Source organism: Pongo pygmaeus, chromosome 20 (assembly GCF_028885625.2).
Source record: "Pongo pygmaeus isolate AG05252 chromosome 20, NHGRI_mPonPyg2-v2.0_pri, whole genome shotgun sequence".
Lineage (NCBI taxonomy): Eukaryota > Metazoa > Chordata > Mammalia > Primates > Hominidae > Pongo > Pongo pygmaeus.
The window spans coordinates 62,519,374-62,542,958 of record NC_072393.2 but is presented as its reverse complement, the minus strand read 5'-3'; the positions used below and the strand labels follow the sequence as shown (position 1 = coordinate 62,542,958).

Sequence of the window (23,585 nt, the reverse complement as noted above, 5' to 3'; positions counted from 1 at the left end):
CATTCATCAGCACATCTCTGGAACATGTCGTAGTGCTAACACGCAGAATCAAGCATCTGTCGTTATTGAATAAAACAATCTCGTTTCATTTATCAGCACATCCCAGGAACATGTCATAGTACTACACACAGAATCAAGCATCTGTCGTTATTGAATAAAGGAATCTCGGCCAGGCGCAGTGGCTCATGCCTGTAATCCCAGCACTTTGGGAGGCCCAGGCGGGCGGATCACGAGGTCAGGAGATCGAGACCATCCTGGCTAACATGGTGAAACTCCATCTCTACTTAAAAAAATACAAAAAAATTAGCCGGACGTGGTGGCGGGCACCTGTAGTGCTAGCTACTTGGGAGGCTGAGGCAGGAGAATGGCGTGAACCCAGGAGATGGGGCTTGCAATGAGCCGAGATTGCACCACTGCACTCCAGCCTGGGCAACAGAGCAAGACTGTCTCTAAAAAAAAAAAAAAAAGAAAAAAAAAAAAAAAAAAGAAAAAAGAATCTCAATTCATTCATGAGCATGTCCCAGGAACATGTCGTAGTACTACATGCAAAATCAAGCATCTGTCATTATTGAATAAAAGAATCTCGTTTTATTCATCAGCGCATCCCTGGAACATGTCATACTATACGTAGAATCTAGCATCTGTCGTTATTGAATACAAGAAAGTTCCAACTCCTCAATGTGATAGTGAATGGAAACCTTTCACAATGTGGCCCAATCCATCTTCCAAAGTCAAAGTCTCCCATTTAGAGACTTAGCTGATCATCCCATCCCTCTATCCAGTAAGTACTTTGGGGAATATGGGTCAGATCCTGGGAATAGAGCAGTTCTAGGTTCTGGGAATACAGGAGTGAAGAGAAGAGAGCAATACTCCTGTGCCCCTGTGAGTTATGAGAACGTAAATTCATTAGTTGAGTTATGAGAAGGTAAATTCGTTAGACTTCCAGGAAACTGGACCTAAGTGACTTCATGCTTTTTCCTTCCTTGGCCCCAAATAACCTCCATCCATCTTTTCCGACAATGTGCATCTTATTTATTCTTTGAATCTAAGCTCCAGCTCTCTGCACTTGTGGTGCAGAGAGTGAGCAAAAGAGTGAGCATGCAGCTTCCTCCATCTGTTCCCAGATAAACCCCACACGATGTCAGGCACAGCATTTTCATCCTGAGACAACATCTGTGCTTTGGCTAATTTCCCTGGGTTACATCTTCTTAAAGTGCAGTTCCCTGGCTGCCAGGCAAACACACACATGGTGCAAAGCAAATTCTTCTTCTTTCTTATTATTCTTCGATGTTAGTTGATGTGCCAGCCAACAGAGCTCAAAGCAGGGCTTGTACTTGTCTGTCTCAGAATACTTTATTTGGGAGGACACAGCAGGTGGATCACTTGAGGTCAGGAGTTCGAGGCCAGCCTGGCCAACATGGTGAAACCCCCATCTCTACTAAAAATATAAGAATTAGCCAGGTATGGTGGTGGGTGCCTGTAATCCCAGCTACTTGGGAGGCTGAGGCAGGAGAAGTGGAGGTTGCAGTGAGCTGAGATCGTGCCACTGAACTCCAACCTGAGCAACTGAGCTAGACTCAGTCAAAAAACCAGGGAGATGGAGGTTGCAGTGAGCTGAGATCATGCCACTGCACTCCAACCTGAGCTACTGAGCTAGACTCAGTCCAAAAAAAAAAAAAAAAAAGAAAAAAAAAGAAAAAAGAAAAGAAAACTATATAAACATTAAATAGTTGTATCTCTAGACCAAGCTAATCTAATGAAAAAACCACCTTCCCAGGACTTACAAACCACAGTAAGAGCTGCAAACTGGGACCAACCAACCAACCAACCAGTCCCTGGATAGGTGAATGGTTAAACTGTGGTACTCCACAGCATTGAATGGCTGTCACCAATAGAAAGGAAGAAAGTGTGTAACACATGACTGCTTGGGTGGATCTCAAGCGCTGATGGAGCAAAGCCAGTCTCAGGTGAGGATGTACCACACTGATTTCACTTTAAGAGCATTGTCAAAATGACAAGGTTATACAGAGATGGAAAACACGTGGCTGATGAGGATTAGGAACAGTGCAGTTAGGGAGGGGTGTGTGACTCCAGAGCATCTTGGTTACTGTGATTGTTACACAAATCTAGATGTAATAAACTGCTACAGAATAATGTACACACACTGTACCAGGATGTTTCCCAGTTTTGATATTATGCGATAGTATGTAAGATTAACCACTGGGAGAAACTACCAGAAGGGCATTTTTCTTTGAGACAGAGTTTTGCTCTTGTTGCCCAGGCTGGAGTGCAGTGGCACGGTCTCAGCTCGCTGCAACCTCCGCCTCCTGAGTTCAAGGGATTCTCCTGACTCAGCCTCCCGAGTAGCTGGGATTACAGGTGCCTGCCATGCCCGGCTAATTTTTGTATTTTTGGTAGAGGTGGAGTTTCACCATGTTGGCCAGGCTGGTCTTGAACTCCTGACCTCAAGTGATCTGCCTGCCTTGGCCTCCCAAAGTGCTGGGATTACAGGCGTGAGCCACCACGCCTGGCCCAGAAGGGCACATTCAACCTCTATACAATTAAAATCTCGCTGGGTATGGTGGCTCACGCCTGTAATCCCAGTGCTCTGGGAGGCCAAGGGGGGAGGACCGCCTGAGCCCAGGAGTTCAAGACCAGACTGAGCAACCAAACGAGACCTTGCCTCTGCATAAACAATTTTTAATGAAACTGAGTTTTTTTAATCGTGATAAAGTATTTATAACCGAATGCACTATTTTAACTATCTAGGTGTGCAATTCAGTGGCACTCAACTCCTGCAACTGTCACCACCATCCATCACCAAAACTTTTCCATCTTTGCAGCTCTTTAATTTTTGCCACTTTATGTAATCATTTCAAACACAAGTAAAAATGAAGAAACACAAGGCAAAAGCTCTACCAGAGACATACCTCAAAGACTCCAACAAACATTTTGGGTGTTTTAAGGCTTCACACGCCATCCTTACATCCTCTTCCTTCAGGTGGGTGCCTCCCAAGTTGAGGGATCTTAGGTTACGGTTGGCAATGAGGGTTCTCCAGAGGTGCTGCACACCAGGGGTAATCTGTGCATTTCTAAACCTGCAATGGGGAAGGGGAGACACATTCGACACTGGTGATGTTTAGTTGTATCCCCATTTTTCCTTCCCTTCCTTCTCCCATTCTAACTTGCAAATTTCTAATTAATTATATTTCCTTTTAAAGCAACGAATACCCGAGTGCCTGTGATGGGCCAGCTACTGGGAATAGCATGTGAAACAGTATTAACACTCCCTGCCTTGGGGAGCTTAATCCATCCAAACCCGTCCAAACCTGGTGTCAAGGAGCCTGCTTCGGTAACATCATCACAAAGTGTTTTTTTTTTTTTTTTTTTTTTTTTTTTTTTTTTTTAAGATGGAGTCTCGCTCTGTCACCCAGGCTGGAATGTAGTGGCACGATCTTGGCTCACGCAACCTCTGCCTCCCTGGTTCAAGCAATTCCCCTGCCTCAGCCTCCCAAGTAGCTGGGATTACAGGCACACGCCACCATGCCTTACTAAATTTTTTTGTATTTTTAGTAAAGATGGGGTTTCGCCATGGTGACCAGGCTGGTCTTGAACTCCTGACCTCAGGTGATCCACCCGCCTCGGCCTCCCAAAGTGCTGGGATTACAGGCGTGAGCCACCGCGCCTGGCTGATCACAAGGTCTTTAGTGACTCCCCACTCTGTGCTTTTGGGAACTTGGTTCCTACACCTTTGGTGGCGCTTATGCCCTCAGGCTGCACTTGAGAGGTTTCAGATGGGTCTTCTCTCAGGAGGTAGGGGAGAGCTGGGATAGCGTCACGGGAAGGGATTCTCCCGTAGGGGGCGGGCAGCCTTACATCAGGGTCTGTATCTTGCAGGTGTGATGCCTCAGCTTGGCACACAGGGTCTTCATGGCACGCTCTGTCAGGATGCTGCTGCCCAGGTCCAGCTGCCGCAGGTGTGGGTGGGTGCCAAGCACGGAGCAGAAATCTTCCCACTGCTCCTCAATGAGGGTTTTACCCTGCATCCTATGTCAGGGGGGATAGAAATGTGGGCTCGTGGGAAGGAGTTTAACGTGAGCAGTCGTGACAACATGTCAGAGGAGAGAGACAGAGCTTGAGGCGCATCCTACATCAGGGGATAGAAGCACGGGCTCCTGGGGGATGGAGTTTAACATGAGCAGTCGTGGCAACACATGGAGGAGAGGGACCGAGCTATCGAGGTGAGACCAGGGTGGCTTTAGAGGCTCTGAGGCAACTTAGCGGCGCCATCACGCTTTGCATGACTAGCCCTGCGTCCACCCTGCCTCCTGGATATATCGATACCCGAGGAGGTATGCAGGCATGACTAGGAACTGCCAGCTCCTGAATCAGATCTTTTTTTTTTTTTTTTTTTTGGAGATGGAGTCTCGCTCCGTCGCCCAGGCTGGAGTGCAGTGGCGCGACCTCAGCTCACTGCAACTTCTGCCTCCTGGGTTCAAGCGATTCTCCTGCCTCAGCCTCCCGAGTAGCTGGGACTACAGGCACATGCCACCACGCACAGCTAATTTTTGCATTTTTAATAGAGATGGGGTTTCACCATGTTGGCCAGGACGGTCTCGAACTCCTGATCTCATGATCATCTGCCCCCGCCTCGGCCTCCCAAATTGCTGGGATTACAGGTGTGAGCCACCACTGCGCCCAGCCCTGCATCAGATCTTTGCTTCAATTCCAGCCCCACTTGAACGTAAAACTGTGCAACAGCTATGGAAAACAGTACAGAGGTTCCTAAAAAATATTAGAATAGAGCTACCATAGGACCTAACAATCCTACCTCTGGGTATATACCCAGAAGAACTGAGATCAGGATGTGGAAGAGGTGTTTGGTCTCCCACACTCACTGTGGCATTATTCATAATAGTTCAGATGTGGAAAACTTACATGTCCATCCATGGATGAACAGATAAAGAACATGTGATACACACATTAATGGACTATTACTCATCCTTAAAGGAGGACATTCTACCGTTTTTGACGGCGTGGATGAACCTGGAGGATATTATGTTAGGTGAGCTATACCAGTCACAGAAGGACAAATCAAATACTGCATGATTCAACTTTTTTTTTTTTTTTTTTTTTTTGGAGACGGAGTCTCTGTCGCCGAGGCTGGAGTGCAGTGGTGTGATTTTGGCTCACTGCAACCTCCACCTCTTAAGTTCAAGTGATTTTCCTGCCTCAGCCTCCCAAGTAGCTGAGATTACAGGTGCCCACCACCATACCTGGCTAATTTTTGTATTTTTTAGTTGGTCAGGCTGCTCTCGAAACTCCTGAGCTTGGGATCCTCCCGCCTCGGCCTCCCAAAGTGCTGGGATGACAGGCATGAGCTACCACCACACTCGGCTCATGATTCTACTTTGAAATATCTAAAATAGCAGAAAGTAGAGTGGAGGCTGCCAGGGGCCTGGGGAGCAGGGGAGATGGAGTTATTGTTTCATGAGCGTGAAGTATCAGTGATGTGAGATGAAAAAGTTCTAGAGATCTGCTGTACAATGTCCTGCCTGTAGTTAATATTGTATCGTACACCTAAAAATTGGAGCAATTAGTCTCCCGTCCACTGGCAATCATCTCCCGTCTGAGTTTATACATTCCCGCATGTCTGAGTGTATACCTTCCCACGTTTGTGAACAGGGAGCTAACCTCATGGGTTTGCCCTGAAGAATAAAAGAAAAATAGAGGCCGAGCGCGGTGGCTCACACCTGTCATCCCAGCACTTTGGGAGGCCAAGGTGGGAGGATCACAAGGTCAGGAGTTCGAGACCAGCCTGGCCAATATGGTGAAACCCCATCTCTACTAAAAATACAAAAGTTAGCCAGGTGTGGTAGTGGGCAACTGTAGTCCAGCTACCAGGGAGGCCGAAGCAGGAGAATCACTTGAACCCAGGAGGTGGAGGTTGCAGTGAGCTGAGATCACACCACTGCACTCCAGCCTGGGTGACCGAGCGAAACTCCATCTCCCCCCCCCCAAAAAAAAAAAAGAAGAAGAAAGTGAATGGAAAGTATAGCACAGGGTAGCTGTGAACACAAGTAGCTGTGACTTTTTATTATATGTAAATTTCCCATCTCAGTGCTTAGCCTGTGGCTGTGCACATTTTCAGCCAATCTATAGGAAAATTGCCCAGGCTGTGACTCCCCTTGGCTGTGGAAAGAACAAGGTAATGGGCAAGCTGTTCGTTCTTTCTGCACTGATGTGAGCTCACCTCCTAAAAAGCAAGAATTTGTACTCAATTGTTTTCCGACCAAGGGTAGCTGCCATGTTATCAAGGCCTTAGCACACAGCAGATGCTGTGCCAGACCTCTTCCATGTGAGAATTTTTTTTTTTTTTTTGAGACGGAGTCTCACTCTGTCACCCAGGCTGGAGCGCAGTGGTGGCATCTTGGCTCACTGCAACCTCCGCCCGTAGGGTTCCAGCAATTCTCCTGCCTCAGCCTCCCGAGTAGCTGGGATTACAGGCATCCACCACCACACCCCACTAATTTTTGTATTTTTAGCAGAGATGGGGTTTCGCTTTGTTGGCTAGGCTGATCTTGAACTCCTGACCTAATGTGAGCCACCTGCCTCAGCCTCCCAAAGTGCTAGGATTATAGGCGTGAGCCACCGTGCCCAGCCCCATGTGATAATTTGATGCTTTTTTTTTTTATTTTTTGAGATGGAGTCTCACTCTGATGCCCAGGCTGGAGTGCAGTGGCGTGATCTTGGCTCACTGCAACCTCCGCCTCCTGGGTTCAGGCAATTCTCCTGCCTCAGCGTGCTGAGTAGCTGGGACTACAGGCATGTGCCACCATGCCTGGCTAATTTTTGTATTTTTAGTAGAGACAGGGTTTCACTATGTTGGCCAGACTGGTCTCGAACTCCTGACCTCGTGATCCACCCACCTCAGCCTCCCAAAGTGCTGGGATTACAAGCATGAGCCACTGCACCCAGCCTGTCCACAGACAGGGTCTTACTTTGTTGCCCAGGCTGGTCTCAAAAACCTGGCCTCGAGCAATCCTCGTCCACCCAGCCTGTCCACATTCGTCACTGCTGTGTTCTGGGTCATAGGAGGATGACATTGAGACAGTCCAGCAAAGTGTGTTTTCTAGACCTGCACTATTCAGTAAGCATCAGCTACATGTGACTATTTAAATACAAATGAGGCCGGGCACAGCAGCTTATGCCTATAATCCCAGCACTTTGGGAGGCCAAGGCAGGTGGCTCACCTGAGGTCAGGAGTTCGAGATCAGCCTGGCCAACATGGTAAAACCCTGTCTCTACTAAAAATACAAAAATTAGCCAGGTATGGTGGCACATGCCTATAATCCCAGCTACTTGGGAGGCTGAGTCAGGAGAATCGCTTGAACCCGGGAGGCAGAGGTTGCAGTGAGCAAAGATCATGCTGCTGTACTCCAGCCTTGGTGACACAGTGAGACTCTGTCTCAAAAAAAGAAAAAAATACAAATGAGTTGAAATGGAGTGAGATGAGTTTCACCTCCACAGTCTCACTCACCACGTTTCAGATGCTCAACAGGCTTATGAGGCTGGTGGCTGTCCTACTGGACAAGGCACATGGAATATTTCCATCACAGAACTATTGGACAGCACGGCCCTGGACCCCATACCAAATAAGCAGTCCACAAACCTGAGCAGTCACATTGATGGGTGGGGCTTGCTGATGCCTGTAATCCCAGCACTTTGGGAGGCTGAGGTGGGTGGATCACCTGAGGTCAGGAGTTCGAGACCAGCATGGCCAATGTGGTGAAATCCCGCCTCTACTAAAATTACAAAAACTAGCTGGACATGGTGGTGCATGCCTGTAGTCCCAGCTCCTCGGCAGCCTGAGACAGGAGAATCGCTTGAGCCTGGGAGGTGGAGTTTGCAGTGAGCTGAGATCGTGCCACTGCACTCCAGCCTGGCGACAGAGTGAGACTCTGACTCAAAATAATAAAATAAACCACCTATTCCTGGGTTTCAACCCCAGAGCTTTTCCTTTAGAGTCTTGGGCGGGGTCCTGTATTTTGAAAGACCTTTCCCAGGTGTGGACAATGAGCCAGATTCGGGTCCTGGCATTTTAGCCAGCTGGACATCATCTGGGCCATTCATCCTGAAAGAATTCTCTGGGACCTTGAAGTTCCTGGAAGTCATGTCAAGTCCCAGCAGTAGGGACACAGAGCTCAGCACATGGCATAGGATAAAACTGCCTGGGGTACTCACCATAGAGGAACCACAGGACATGCCTCAGCTGACTCATCTCTTGGGAAGATCCCTTTGACATCCACCCGAATTTTCCGCAAATACGGACAGTTCTGGAGGCAGAAGGAAGATGCTATCAAGTCCAGATTCTGGTTAATCGGAAGCCACACTTCTTGGAAGCTGTTTAATGCCAAGCGAACAAACTCTTTGTCTTGAGTCTCGAAAAGACAGTGGAAGGCGTCCAGGGTGTCTCCTGGGGTGGTGGCGTTAGGCTGCTGACCCAACAGAGAGACCCAGTGCAGAAGCTTCTGCTTCACCCCCAGGGGAATGGGACAGCCCAGCAGGACCTCCAGTGGTCTCCTTACGTCTTCACTCACGAGGCCAAACAAGAAACGCTTCATCCAAAGTGAGTGGATATGGAAGCCTGCCTGTTTAAACTCCATGGACCTCTTTGTTTTCTCAACGTACAGAGGGCAGAGAGCTGGCTCAATTTCCAACCCCTCTAACACATAGTACAAGGCAGCACAGAAGTCCTGGAGACTGAGGTGGAAGAAGGTGTAGTACTCCTCACAGTGGCTGTCTGGGACAAGGATGTTCATGTGAAACAGGGCACGGAGCTCAGACTCCCCGAGTCCTTGAACCATGAGGTCATCACCATCAAACACAGACTTCCTATTCCACACTCCCTCCACAGCCATACGGCAGAAGCGCTTCAGGACAACTCTTTCCTCCCGATTGAGACAGCGCCGGACCACGCCTCGAGGGGTGAGCTGATTAAACACAAAAGCGGCGTACAAGCCTGTGAGCGTTTGGTTGAAGGGGGCGACACTCTCCCCCACCACGTCCTGCAGCTGCAGAGCCACGCAGATCAGAGAGCCCACAGCGGGGACCTGGCACTGGTCGAACAGCTTACGGTTGTTCATTATCACACGCAACCCTTGCGTCTTCTGATGTTCACCGATCCCGCGCTCAAGGAGCAAGTGGATTCTTTGTTCTGCGGAGATTCCTCTAACTAACAGGTAACGGGGAGACACGACCTCCGACTTGAGCTTCTCTATGCCCACGTCTCTGACGGTGATGATCAGGAAGGACTCAGGGAGCAGGACTTTCCTCAGCAGACTGCATATGAGGATGAACGGTGGCTGCTTCTCAGCCCAGTCTTTGCAGAGCTTTGTGTCATTGTTGAGGACAGAGCCCAGGTCATCGAAACCATCAATGATGAATAACAGCCTTTCTGGTCGGGACATGATCTCTGTCACTGGAGCCTGGGAGTCTGGCCACTCCCTGGAGATGAACTCTGTGACACTGCTCTCCTTCTTCTGTTGCATCTCTCTAACGGGGAGGAAGAAGACGTAGGAGAACATTCCCTGGTAGAGTCCACCTTGTGCCCAGCACAGCACGATCCTTCTGGCCAGAGCAGTTTTCCCAATTCCTGACTTTCCGTGCAGAACCACCGTGCGAGGCCGGAAGCCCCACTGGTCTGAATTAAAAGCACCAGCCAACATTTGCATTTCCGGCAAGTCTGCAGCAGTTTTTTCAAAACTACGACGTACATCCTCCTTCTCAGTGAATTTGGTCATCACGTGACTCTTGTAGTCCCATTTGTCACCTCCAGGGCCTGAAGTCAGAGACGGTAGAATGAAAATCAGGAAACAGACCAGGCGCGGTGGCTCGCGCCTGTCATCCCTGCGTTTTTGGAGGTCGAGATAGGCATATCACCTCAGGTCAGGAGTTTGAGACCAGCCTGGTCAACATGGCAAAGCCCCATCTCTAATAAGAAATACAAAAATTAGTGAGGCATGGTAGTGGGCACCTGTAGACCCAGCTACTCAGGAGGCTGAGGCAGGAGAATCTGGTTGAACCCGGGAGATGGAGGTTGCAGTGAGCTGAGATCATACTGCTGCACTCCAGCCTGGTGACAGAGTGAGACTCCATCTCAAAATAAAAATAAAAATAAATCAGGAAACAAAATTTGAAGCCAGTCTGATTTTTTTTTTTTTTTTTTTTGAGACGGAATCTTGCTCTGTCACCCAGGCTGGAGTGCAGTGGCGCCATCTCAGCTCACTGCAAGCTCCGCCTCCCGGGTTCATGCCATTCTCCTGCCTCAGCCTCCCGAGTAGCTGGGACTACATGCGCCTGCCACCATGCCCAGCTAATTTTGTGTATTTTTAGAGAAACAGGGTTTCACCGTGTTAGCAAGGATGGTCTCAATCTCCTGACCTCGTGGATCTGCCCACCTCGGCCTCCGAAAGTAGGCATGAACCACTGCGCCCAGCTGAAGCCAATCTGAATTTTAGTAAAAATATACCTCACAGAAACCCTGGACCCAGCGTCAGCGGGGCCTGAGGCAGCCTTCAGACGTGGGTCCTCTTTCTTCCTAGCCAGGTGCTGAGAACATGCTCACTCTTCATTCCCTATTTTAAAGGCCTCAAAAGCTTCTTAATAACCCACAAAATAGCTCTGCTTCCCCCGTTCAACCCGATGTCCCTTTTTGCACTGGGGACCTGATGGGTTATGTTGTATTTGCTGATGGTCTCCCCCCGTAGACTAAACATGGACTTTCTTACTCACTCTTGGACCTTCAGTATTTATGACAGTGCCTGACACTCTGTAGGAACTCAAGTATTTGTTAAATGATGTATGCCAACATATGTAGCCTTGGGGAGGGGAAGGGGGAGGGGAACTTGAGGGAGCCATGGATGCATGTACCATGGCCCCAAGTTCTACACCTGTATGACAGGTGTGCCCCTCCTGTTCCATCCCTTGGTTTCCCCCACACAACAGGGGAATCCTGCTGTACATAAAGAGGGGAGCGGCCGGACATGGTGGCTCACCCCTGTAATCCCAGCACTTTCGGAGGCCGAGGCAGGTGGATCACAAGGTCAGGAGATTGAGACCATCCTGGCTAACACGCTGAAACCCCTTCTGTACTAAAAATACACACAAAAAATTAGCCAGATATGTTGGCGGGTGCCTGTAATCCCAGCTACCTGGGAGGCTGAAGCAGGAGAATGGCATGAACCCAGGAGGTGGAGCTTGCAGTGAGCCGAGATCGCGCCACCTGCACTCCAGCCTGGGCGACAGAGTGAGACTCCATCTCAAAAAAAAAAAAAAAAAAAAAAAGAGAGGGGAGCACGCTCCTTGAGGTCAGACAGATCCTGCCTGGAACCCAAGCTCTATGGTACAGCAGTGATCCCCAATCTTTTTGGCACCAGGGACCAGTTTTGTGGAAGAAAATTTTTCCACAGACTGGGGTAGAAGGGGCTGGTTTTGAGATGATTCAAGTACATTACGTTTATTGTTCCTTTATTATGATTACATTGTAATATATAATGAAATAATCATACAACTCACCATAATGTAGGATCAGTGGGAGCCTGAGCTTCCTTTCCTATAACTAGAGGCCCCATCTGGGGGTGATGGGAGACAGTGACAGATCATCAGGCATTAGATTCTCATAAGGAGCACACAACCCAGATCCCTCGAATGTGCAGATCACAATAGGGCTCATGCTCCTGTAAGAACCAAATGCCACATCTGATATGACAGGAGGCAGAGCTCAGGTGGTAACATGAGTCATGGGGAGCAGCTGTAAATACAGATGAAGCTTTGCTCCCTCCTGCTATACTGCCCGGTTCCTAAGAGGCCACCCTACCAGTCCATGGCCTGGGGGTTGGGGACCCCTGCTGTAGAGCATCTGTGTGATTTGATACAAGCTGCTCTTCAGTTTCCCCATCTGATAAAGATTTTTTTTTTTTTTTTGAGACACAGTTGCACTCTGTTGCCCAGGCTGGAGTGCGGTGGCATGATCTTGGCTCACTGCAGCCTCTACCTCCCAGGTTCAAGCAATTCTCCAGCCTCAGCCTCTCAAGTAGCTGGGATTACAGGTGTCTGCCACCATGCTCAGCTAATTTTATGTGTGTGTGTGTGTGTATATATACATATATACATATATACCATGTGTACATATATACATATATACCATGTGTACATATATACATATATACCATATATACATATATACATACATGTATACGTATATACGTATACATATATACATACATGTATACGTATGTATACGTATATACGTATACATATATACGTGTGTATATGTGTGTGTGTGTGTATATATATATATATATATATTTTTTTTTTTTTTTTTTTTTAGCAGAGATGAGGTTTCACCATGTTGGCCAGGCTGGTGTCAAACTCCTGACCTCAAGTGATCCGCCCACTTCGGCCTCCCAAAGTGGTGGGATTATAGGCGTGACCCACTGTGCCCGGCCCACCTGATAAAGATTTAAGAATATGCATTCAACATTAGCACAGGGCCTGAAAATGTGAAAAAATGAAACTTATCACAAACTATAATTATTTTATACCACCTGACATTTATCACAAACTTCAATTCTTTTATGCATTTAGTTTTTGTCAGTCCCTAGCTTATAATGTAAGCTCCATGAGAAAAATACCTTGTCTTTTTGCCTCAATACTTCCAGCCTTTTCAGCCTCTGATATCGGATAGGTACTCAATGAACATGAAAAAGATTCATATCCTGGGACCTTAAGTTTAATGGTACTACCATTTACTTTAAAAAGGCAGCAAGAGTCTCTCTGTACAAATGTGTAATACAATTACCAACTGTATGCAAAGTCTCCACATAAAAATTCTAGAACTTATACTTCATTGTAGCTGTATCCTCTGAATCTGTCCAAGATGGGTTCCAGGATATTCCCAAATGATACCAAAATCTCCAGATACTCAAGTCCCTGATATAAAATGGTATAACTGCATATAACCTACGCACATCCTCCCATGTAGTTTAAGGCATCTCTAGGCTGCTTATAACATCTAACACGATGTCTACACATTGCTTCATTTGTGTGGATTCTTCCCATGTAGGTTAAGTCATCTCTAGGCTACTTATAATACCTAACAGGATGTCTACACATTGCTTCATTTGTGTGGACTCCACACACTGCTCAGCATATGGCAAGCTCGGGTTTTGCTTTTTGGAACTTTGTGGAGTTTTCCGAATATTTTTGATCGATGGTTAGGTGAATCCATGGACACAGAACCCATGGAAAGGGAGGGCCATCTGACATCCACATCAGGGGAAGCCATTAACAGACCCGTGTTAAAACCACGGGAAGCAGACCTTAAGATTGGAACCTCTATTTGCTGAGCTCAGACCGACCTGTTGTCCTCAGAGGACTGGCTGTGGCACTGGAATGTAGGTTTTTACAGAGGGAGGGAAACCCCAGGAAGACAGTCTGCGTTCAAACTCAGGATCCTTCAGTTCTTCCTCAAACACCTCTTTTTCTATGGATTTAATTATCATGTCTGTACTTCAGGGTTCCAATCCTCTCCTTCTTGAGGGCTTCTTTCTTAAAATTCCAGACTCATGTGTCTAACTCGCCCCCCCCTTAAGGGGTCACAGGACCTCAAATTCAAAGCATCAAAACTCATCTTTTGTCTCACTGGGTGCAGTGGCTCACGCCTGTAATCCCAGCACTTTAGGAGGCTAAGGCAGGCAGATCACCTGAGGTCGAGAGTTCGAGACCAGCCTGACCAACATGGAGAAACCCCATCTCTACTAAGAATACAAAATTAGCCGGGTGTGGTGGCACATGCCTATAATCCCAGCTACTCGGGAGGCTGAGGCAGGAGCATCACTTGAACCTGGGAGGCGGAGGCTGCAGTGAGCCGAGATTGCACCATTGCACTCCAGCCTGGACAACAAGAGCTAAACTCAGTCTCAAAACAAACAAAAAACAAAAAAACCTCATCTTTTACTTCTAACCAAAAATATTCTCTCATAGGTTTTTTCTAAGTGATAACAAGAAAAAAAGGTTGTGTTTGTGATCCTACTTTGGAGCAGATGCTGAGCTCATTGTTTTTCTTGTTTTACATAAATTTAATTGTAGCTTCCCATCAATCCTGTAGATGGTAATTTGTTCATTTATATAACAGGGATACTGGCTGGGCATAGTGGCTCATCCCTGTAATCCTAGTGCATTGGGATGCTGAGAAGGGCAGATCACTTGAGGCCAGGAGTTCAAGACCAGCCTGGGCAACATAGCGAGACCCCTGCCCCCCCTTTCTATAACAAATATGAAAATTAGCCAGATGTTGTAGCATATGCCTAATTTCCAGCTACTTAGGAGGCTGAGGCAGTAGGATTGCTTCAGCCCAGGAGTTAGGGGCTGCAGTGAGCTGTGATTGTGCCACTGTACTTCAGCCTGGGCGACACAGCAAGACCCTGTTTGAAAAAGGGGGTGGACAGTGTGAGTATCTCCCCTTACTAGGTTAGCGTGAAGGTGTCTTGACAATCAAAATGTGGAGAACAGTGCCTAGATCAGAGTAACTATTCTAAAAATGTCACCAATATTTGTGTATATTATTCATCCCAATTTAAAGTTGACAACACTGGCAACCATTAGTTTTTCGAATATTGGTTGAGTGAATGATTACATAGCTCACACAGGATCGACGTTACATTGCACAGGTGGGATAACAGCCCAGCTTGAAGCTGTCTCAGAGCTCAAAATGTTAGTCATTGACTCCTGGCATCACCACCCACCAGATCGTTCCAGAAGAAAGGTGAGAGCAATTCCCAGAGCCCGTTTTTCAGAACTCTGCCAATCACCAATTCTAGTTAGCTTTCTACCTTGAATATCTCATGCTAGTCAAGTCACTTCTTTCCATCACTGCCTTCTAGGACACAAGTGTTCATAGAGCACTGTTAACAGCCCCAAAGGGAGAAAAAAGCCAAATTCCCACAAACTGAACAACAGGTGAAGAAAATGGGGTCTTTCCATACAATGGAATATTATTCGGCAACAAAAATGAAGTGCTGATACACACTGCAACACGGGCTTTGGAACATTATGCCAAGTGAAAAACGCCAGTCATGGAAAACTACTTATCATATGATTCCATCTACATGACCGATCTGGAATCGTAGAGTTTACAGATACAAAGTAGATTAGTGGTTGTCCACAGTTTTGAGGGAGAGGAAATTGGTGACTGCAAATGGGTATGGGGTTTCTTTTTGGGAGAAAAAAATGTTTTGGAATTACTGATGACAGTTGGATAACTGAATATATTAAAAATCATTGTATCATGTACTCCAGAAGGCTCAACTTTATGGTATATAAAATCCTAATTATATCTCAACGAAAAAGCCTCAATCAACAGTCTCTCAGGGAAGCCTGCTCTTACATCTTTGGCTGTTTAATCATCATCCTGCAAAGTTATAGCACTTTAGACCAATCTTCATTCCATATGGTTTAGCTAATGTGTATGTCTGGACAATAAATGCCATGAAGGTGGCTGGGCATAGTGGCAAATGCCTGTAATCCCAGCACTTTGGGAAGCTGAGGTGGGCAGAACACGAGGTCAGGAGTGCGAGACCAACCTGGTCAATATGGTGAAACTCCATCTCTACTAAAAATACAAAAATTAGCCGGTCGTGGTGGCGTGCCTGTAATCCCAGCTACTCGGGAGGCTGAAGCAGAAGAATTGCTTGAACCCAGGAGGCAGAGGTTTCAGTGAGCTGAGATTGTGCCACTGCACTCCAGCCTGGTCAACAGAGCGAGACTCCTTCTCAAAAAAAAAAAAAAAAAGCCACGAAGGCAAGACATGTTTTTCTTACCACCGTAATTCCAGCACAATTCTTCAATGGCAGGTATTCATGTACATATTAGTTGATGGAAGGAATTACGAAAATAATTACTGCCACTTAAGTTAGAAGAAAGCACTTGACTACCCTTGGTCATATGTTTAGCATCCATCAAACAAAGTTGTGATTGATTCGAGTCCCCTAGAATTATGCGTTCTTTAGAATTTTGTCTTCATAGTATCTGACTGTGGATAATCACGGTAAATGTGCATAGCTCTATCCATGGTACTGATCAAGAGCTTGAAGGGAAGGGGTTGACACCAAAGACAAATTAGAATGAAGAAAGGCAATCTAAACTACTTACACTTCTTCCAGCCAGCTTTCTTCCAAGAGGGCAACCAAGGAATAAATCTATTTTCCTCACCTTGTTCTTCTGTTTCTGCTGCTGTGGCACCTTCTTGTTCCATAGCTTGTGAAATTTCTGCAAAAGAAGAATGAATTCCAACATACTTGTGTTTATTACTCAAGTCAGAGATGTCACACACCCCCCAAGATAAACTTAGTCATGCCATATTTAATTTTCTGGCCAGTTTAAAACATAGCAACCACTGGCTCAGCTAGAAGATAGAGTGTGCTAGTACAGTGAGCACTAATTCAACGCTTGAGGGTGAGGGTCCCAGGCTCATTTCTCCTTGGAGAGCCTTGCACAAGTTATTAAAATAAGGGGTAGGTAGGGTGTGGTGGCTCACGCCTGTAATCCCAGCACTTTGGGAGGCCGAGGTGGGCAGACCACGAGATCAGGAGTTTGAGACTGGCCTGGCCAATATGGTGAAACCCCATCTTTGTAAAAAAACCCCATTTTTGTAAAACCCCATTTTTGTAAAAATACAAAAATTAGCCAGGCACGGTGGCAGACACCTGTAATCCCAGCTACTTGGGAGGCTGAGGCAGAAGAATCGCTTGAACCCAGGAAGCAGAGGTTGCACTGAGCCGAGATCCTGCCACTGCACTCCAGCTTGGGCGACACAGCGAGACTCCTTCTCAAAAAAAAAAAAAAAATGCCATGAAGGCAAGACATGTTTTTCTTACCACTGTAATTCCATCACAACTCTTCAGTGGCAGGTATTCATGTACATGTTAGTTGATGGAAGGAATTACAAAAATAATTACTGCCACTTAAGTTTGAAGAAACCATTTGACTACTCTTGGCCATATGTTTAGCATCCATCAAACAAACTTGTGATTGATTCGAGTCCCCTAGAATTATGGGTTCTTTAGAATTTTGTCTTCATAGTATCTGACTGTACATAATCACAGTGAATGTGTATAGCTCTATCCATGGTACTGATCAAGAGCTTGAAGGGAAGGGGTTGACACCAGAGACAAATGACAATCAAGAAAGGCAATCTGAACTAGGTACCCTTGAAATCTAAACTACTTACACTTCTTTCACCCAACTTTCTTCCAGGAGGGCAACCAAGGAATAAATCTATTTTCCTCACCTTGTTCTTCTGTCTCTGCTGCTGTGGCATCTTCTTGTTCCATAGCTTGTGAAATTTCTGCAAAAGAAGAATGAATTCCCACATATTTGTGTTTATTATTTCAGTCAGAGATGTCAGACACCCCCAAGATAAGCTTAGTCATGTGATATTTAATTTTCTGGCCAGTTTAAAACATGGCAATCACTGGCTCAGCTAGAAGACAGAGTGTGCTAGTACAATCAGCACTAATTCAAAGCTTGAGGGTGAGGGTGAGGGTTCCAGGCTCATTTCTCCTTGGAGAGCCTTGCACAAGTTATTAAAATGAGGGGTAGGTCGGGCGTGGTGGCTCACGCCTGTAATCCCAGCACTTTGGGAGGCCGAGGTGGGCAGATCATGAAGTCAGGAGTTCGAGACTGGCCTGGTCAATATGGTGAAACCCCATCTCTACTAAAAATACAAAAAATTAGCCAGGCACGGTGGCAGGCGCCTGCAATCCCAGCTACTCGGGAGGCTGAGACAGAAGAATCGCTTGAATCCGGGAGGCAGAGGTTGCACTGAGCCGAGATCGTGCCACTGCACTCCAGCTTGGTTGACACAGCAAGACTCCTTCTCAAAAAAAAAGTCATGAAGGCAAGATATGTTTTTCTTACCACTGTAATTCCATCACAATTTTTCAATGGCAGGTATTCATGTATGTATTAGTTGATAGAAGGAATTACAAAAATAATTACTGCCAATTAAGTTTGAAGAAAGCATTTGACTACTCTTGGCCATATGTTTAGCATCCATCAAACAAAGTTGTGATTGATTTGAGCCCCCTAGAATTATGGGTTCTTTAGAATTTTGTCTTCATAGTATCTGACTAGATAATCACAGTGAACTTGTGTAGCTCTATCCATGGTACTGATCAAGAGCTTGAAGGGAAGGGGTTGACACCAGAGACAAATGACAATCAAGAAAGGCAATCTGAACTACACACCCCAGTCTAAACTACTTACACTTCTTTCACCCAACTTTCTTCCAGGAGGGCAACAAACAATAAATCTATTTTCCTCACCTTGTTCTTCTGTCTCTGCTGTGGCACCTTCTTGCTCCATAGCTTGTGAAATTTCTGCAAAAGAAGAATGAATTCCAACATATTTGTGTTTATTATTTGAGTCAGAGATGTCAGACACCCCCAAGATAAGCTTAGTCATGCCATATTTAATTTTCTGGCCAGTTTAAAACATGGCAACAACTGGCTCAGCTAGAAGACAGAGTGCACTAGTACAATGAGCACTAATTCAAAGCTTGAGGGTGAGGGTCCCAGGCTCATTTCTCCTTGAAGAGCCTTGCACAAGTTATTAAAATGAGGGGTAGGTAGGGTGTGGTGGCTCACGCCTGTAATCCCAGCACTTTGGGAGGCCGAGGCGGGCAGATCACCAGAGGTCAGGGGTTCGAGACCAGACTGATGAATATGATGAAACCCCATCTCTACTAAAAAATACAAAAATTAGCCTGGCATGGTGGCATGTGCCTGTAATCCCAGCTACTCAGGAGGCTGAGGCAGGAGAATCACTTGAACCCAGGAGGGCAGAGGTTTCAGTAAGCTGAAGTCATGCCACTGCACTCCAAAAAAAATAAAAAATAAGAATACAAAAATGAAATGAGGGGTAAAACCTACAGTTCAGAATTAAGGATCTTAGGATCTTAGAGCCAGATGTTGTGGTACATGCCTGTAGTCCCAGCTACTTGGGAGGCTGAGGCAGGAGAATCACTTGAGTCCAGCAGTTTGAGGCTGTAGTGCACTACGGTCGTGCTTGTGGATAGCCACTGCATTGTAGTCTCAGCAATACAGCAAAGCTCTCTCTCTTAAGAATTAAGGATTTGAATTAGACACGGGATTCAAATGTGAGTTGTCATAAACTACTTGTAAGATCTTCATCAAGTTACTGAAGTTACATGTTTCTGTATGTTCATCTACAAAAGCAAAGAAATTGTTCCTATGTTGTTGAGTTGCTGTGGAGATGATTTAGTAGAGTAATAACACAGCCTCTGGCATATAGTAGCTACCACTGACTGAGAATAACCACTATATATATTTATCAGGAAATAGTTACCATGTGAGGCTAAACACAAATTCATCTTAGGATATATGAGAATAGATTTGCCATTTTAAAGAATAATCATTAGGGTGGTCTTTGTTTTGTCAATTAGAGAAAAATTATAGATTTTTTAAAGTCACAAACAGAATAAAAACCATTTAAGGATTTTTACAGGTGTAAATTTTTAGATCACCTTGGTTATTGTATGAAAAATTGTATGTAAAAGTGGATTGTGTTTGAGACGCAAATGAAATGCCTTTAAATACAGCAGATGGGAAGAACTGTGTAAAAATGGGTCATATATTACAGGTAGAGACCATATGATCTTCTGATTTGCTAGATATAAGGTAGAGAAAATAAATATTAAAAAATACAGCTACTCAGGAAGTCGAGGCATGAGAACTGCTTAAACCTGGGAGGTGGAGGTTGCAGTGAGCCAAGATTGTGCAACTGCACTCCATCCTGGGAGACAAGGTGAGACCTCCATCTCAAAACCAAACCAAAAAAAAAAAAAAAATGACTAAGCTTTTGGTGTAAACGACCAGGCATATAGTGATGCTATTTACCGATATGGAAAACAGTGAAGGCAGATATCAAACGAATGCTCCACCCAACAGCAGAAAACATGTCCTTCTCAACTGCAAACAGACCTTCTCCAAGATAGATATATCAGGCATAAAACATGTTTCAAGTTGATGTGCCTTGAAATTATACAAAGTATGCTCTCTTAACACAATGAAATAAGATTAGAAATCAGTCAGAAAATTTGAAAATTTCCAAATATATGGAAGTGAAGCCACACGATCCTCAATAGGTCAAAGGGGAAACAAAAGGGAATTAAATACGTTGAAATGAGTGGAAACAAAACACAGCAATATTTACGGCGTGTAGGTAGATCCGTGCATAAAGGAAAATTTATAGCCATAAATGCCTAAGAAAGATTCGAAATATAACTTCCCACCTTAAAGTAGGAAAGAAACCCCTTCGGGGTTAGTGAGTAGCAAACTAATCCCAAAATGGGCAGAGAAAGGGAATAAAGAAGTAAACAAAATACAGGATGGAAATACAATAGAGAAAACAAACCTAGCAGTTTGTTCTTTGAAAAGAACAAAATTGACAGACCTTTAGCCAGACTGACCAAGAAAAAAAGAGACGGCTAAAATTACTGGAGTCGAGAATGAAAGAGGGTCACAACTAACAACCTTAAAGAAGTGAAAAGGATTTTGGCTGGACACGGTGGCTCACACCTGTAATCCCAGCACTTGGGGAGGCCGAGGTGGGCGGATCACGAGGTCAAGAGATCGAGACCATCCTGGCCAACAGGGTGAAACCCCATCTCTACTAAAAATACAAAAAAAATTAGCCAGGTGTGGTGGCGGGAGCCTGTAGTCCCAGCTACTCAGGAGGCTGAGGCAGGAGAATGACTTGAACCCAGGAGGCAGAGCTTGCAGTGAGCTGAGATCCCGCCACTGCACCTGGGTGACAGAGCGAGACTCCATCTCCAAAACAAAACAAAAAAACCAAATGTGGTACATATACACAATGGGTTATTCAGCCCTAAAACACACAGGAAATTCTGTTGTTTGCTACAACATCGAGAAACCTAGAGGACATTATACTAAGTGAAGTAAGCCAGGCACAGAGAAATACCAGAGGATCTCACATGTGGAATCTAAAAACGTCGAACTCAGAATTGGAGGGTAGAATGGTGGTTACCAGAGGCTGGTGGGGCAGAGAGTGGACCGGGAAAGTTGGAAAACATTAGTCAACAGGTACAAACTTACAGCTAGACAAGAGGAGTAAGTTCTGGTATTCTATTGCACAATGTGGTGACTGGTTAATAACAATGTATATTTCAAAATAGCTAAAAGAGGATTTTAAATGTTCTCAGCACGGCTGGGCATGGTGGCTCAAGTTTGTAATCCCAGCACTTTGGGAGGCTGAGGCGGGCGGATCACCTGAGGTCAGGAGTTCCAGACCAGCCTGACCAACATGCAGAAACCCCGTCTCTACTAAAAATACAAAATTAGCTGGGTGTGGTGACGCATGCCTGTAGCCCCAGCTACTTGGGAGGCCGAGGCAGAATAATCGCTTGAACCCGGGAGACGGAGCTGGCAGTGAGCTGAGATCACACCATTGCACTCCAGCCTGGGTCAGAAGAACAAAACTCCATCTCAAAATAAAATAAATAAAAATAAAATGTTCTCAGCACAAAGAATATTTGAGGTGATGGATACACTAGTTACCCTGATTTGATCATTCTACAATATATACGTGTACTGAAACCTCATGACCCCATAAATATATACAATTCTTATTTTTCAGGTAAAAATAAAAAACTGTAGTGAAAATAATCGTAGTGAACACGCAAGGTTCTGTCCATGGTGCTGATCCCAAGATCTCTTAGGGAAGAGGGACTCACACACCAGAGACAAATGAGGATGAAGAAAGGGAAAGCGGATTTCCCCATCGTTTGAACTACCATGGACTTCTCTCACCCAACTTTCTTCCAGGAGGGCAACAAATGAATAGATCTATTTCATTCACCTTGTTCTGTCTCTGCAGCTGTGGCACTATGTTGTTGCACAGCTTGTGAAATTCCTGCAAAAGAGAAGGGAGAAGAATAAACACAAACATACTGTGTATATTATTCAAATCAGAGATGTTGGACACCCCAGATAAACTTAGTCATGCCATAGTTAATTTTCTGACCAGTTTAGAGCACAGAACCACTGGCTCAGCACCAGGGCAGAGTGTGCCAGTAACATAAGCACTAGATTCAAGATCAGATGATTCAAAATCAAAAGCATTTCTATACATTGGCAGTAAACAAAATAAAATGAACACCTTGGCCAGGCACAGTGGCTCACGCCTGTAATCCCAGCACTTTGGGAGGCCGAGGCGGGTGAGTCACTTGAAGTCAGGGGTTTGAGACCAGCCTGGCCAACATGGTGAAATCCCGTCTCTACTAAAAATTCAAAAAAATTAACCAGGCATGGTGGCGTGTGCCTGTAACCCCATCTACTGGAACGCTGAGGCAGGAGAATTGCTTGAACCCAGGAGGCAGAGGTTGCAGTGAACTGAGATCACACCACTCCAGCCTGGGCAACAAGAGCGAAACTCTGTCAAACAAACAAACAAAACAAAAACAAAAACAAAACAAACACTCCACTTATAATAGCATAGAACAAAATATTTCAGGATAAATTTAACAAATGAAATGAGAGACTTGTATCCGGAAAGCCACAAACGGAACCGAAAAAATTAAGAAAACCCTAAATTAATGGAAAGACCACCATGTGTCCATGGGTTGAAGACTTAATGCTGTTACTGTGTCATATACCCAACATTAATCTACATGACATAATGCAATCTCATCAAAATCCCAGCTACCTTTGTTTGCAGAAATTGTAAAGCTGATTGATACTAAAAGTCACATGGAAATTCAAGAGACCCAGAATAGCTGATCTATCTTGAAGTCAAGTTGAAGAATCACACTTTGAGTTCAAAACTATAAAGCAACAGTAATTAAGTCAGTGTGGTTCAGGCACAAGGTCAGATATAGAGATCAATGGAATAGACTTGAAAGTTTAAAAATAACCCTATACATCTGTGATTTTAGACAAGAATATCTAGACGATAAGAATAGTGTTTTCAATAAATATTGCTGGAGAACTGGTTATCTATACACAAAAGGATGAAGTTGAACCCTCTACTTCATGCCATATACAAAATTAACTCAAAATGTTTAAAGACCTAAATGTTTTTAAGAGCTGTAACTACAAAATCCTTAAGAGGAAATATCGGTGTAAACCTTCTGATTTTGGGTTAAGCAATTTTTTTTTTTTTTTTTGAGACGGAGTGTTGCTCTGTCACCAGGCTGGAGTGCAATGGCACGATCTCGGCTCACTGCAACCTCCACCTCCCGGGTTCAAGTGATTCCCCTGCCTCACCCTCTCAAGTAGCTGGGACAAAAGGCATGCGCCACCGTGCCCGGCGGATTTTTGTATTTTAGTAGAGACAGGATTTCACCATGTTGGCCAGGAGGGTCTGGATATCCTGATCTCGTGATCCACCGCCTTGGCCTCCCAAAGTGCTGGGATTACAGGTGTGAGCCACCATGCCCAGCTGGGTTAAACAATTTTTTAAAGATATAACACCAAAAGCACAAA

General features: G+C 45.3%; 1 protein-coding gene across 1 annotated transcript in view; it reads right to left on the bottom strand.

The window, feature by feature from the left end:
* The window catches only part of NLRP5 (NLR family pyrin domain containing 5), a 61,931-nt gene that overhangs the window by 24,888 nt on the left and 13,458 nt on the right, over nt 1-23,585 (bottom strand). The window contains 6 exon segments of the mRNA XM_054465503.1: nt 2,931-3,098; nt 3,877-4,047; nt 8,245-9,841; nt 16,273-16,329; nt 17,351-17,407; nt 21,961-22,014. Of these exon segments, the coding sequence (XP_054321478.1) occupies nt 2,931-3,098; nt 3,877-4,047; nt 8,245-9,841; nt 16,273-16,329; nt 17,351-17,407; nt 21,961-22,014 (2,104 nt within the window).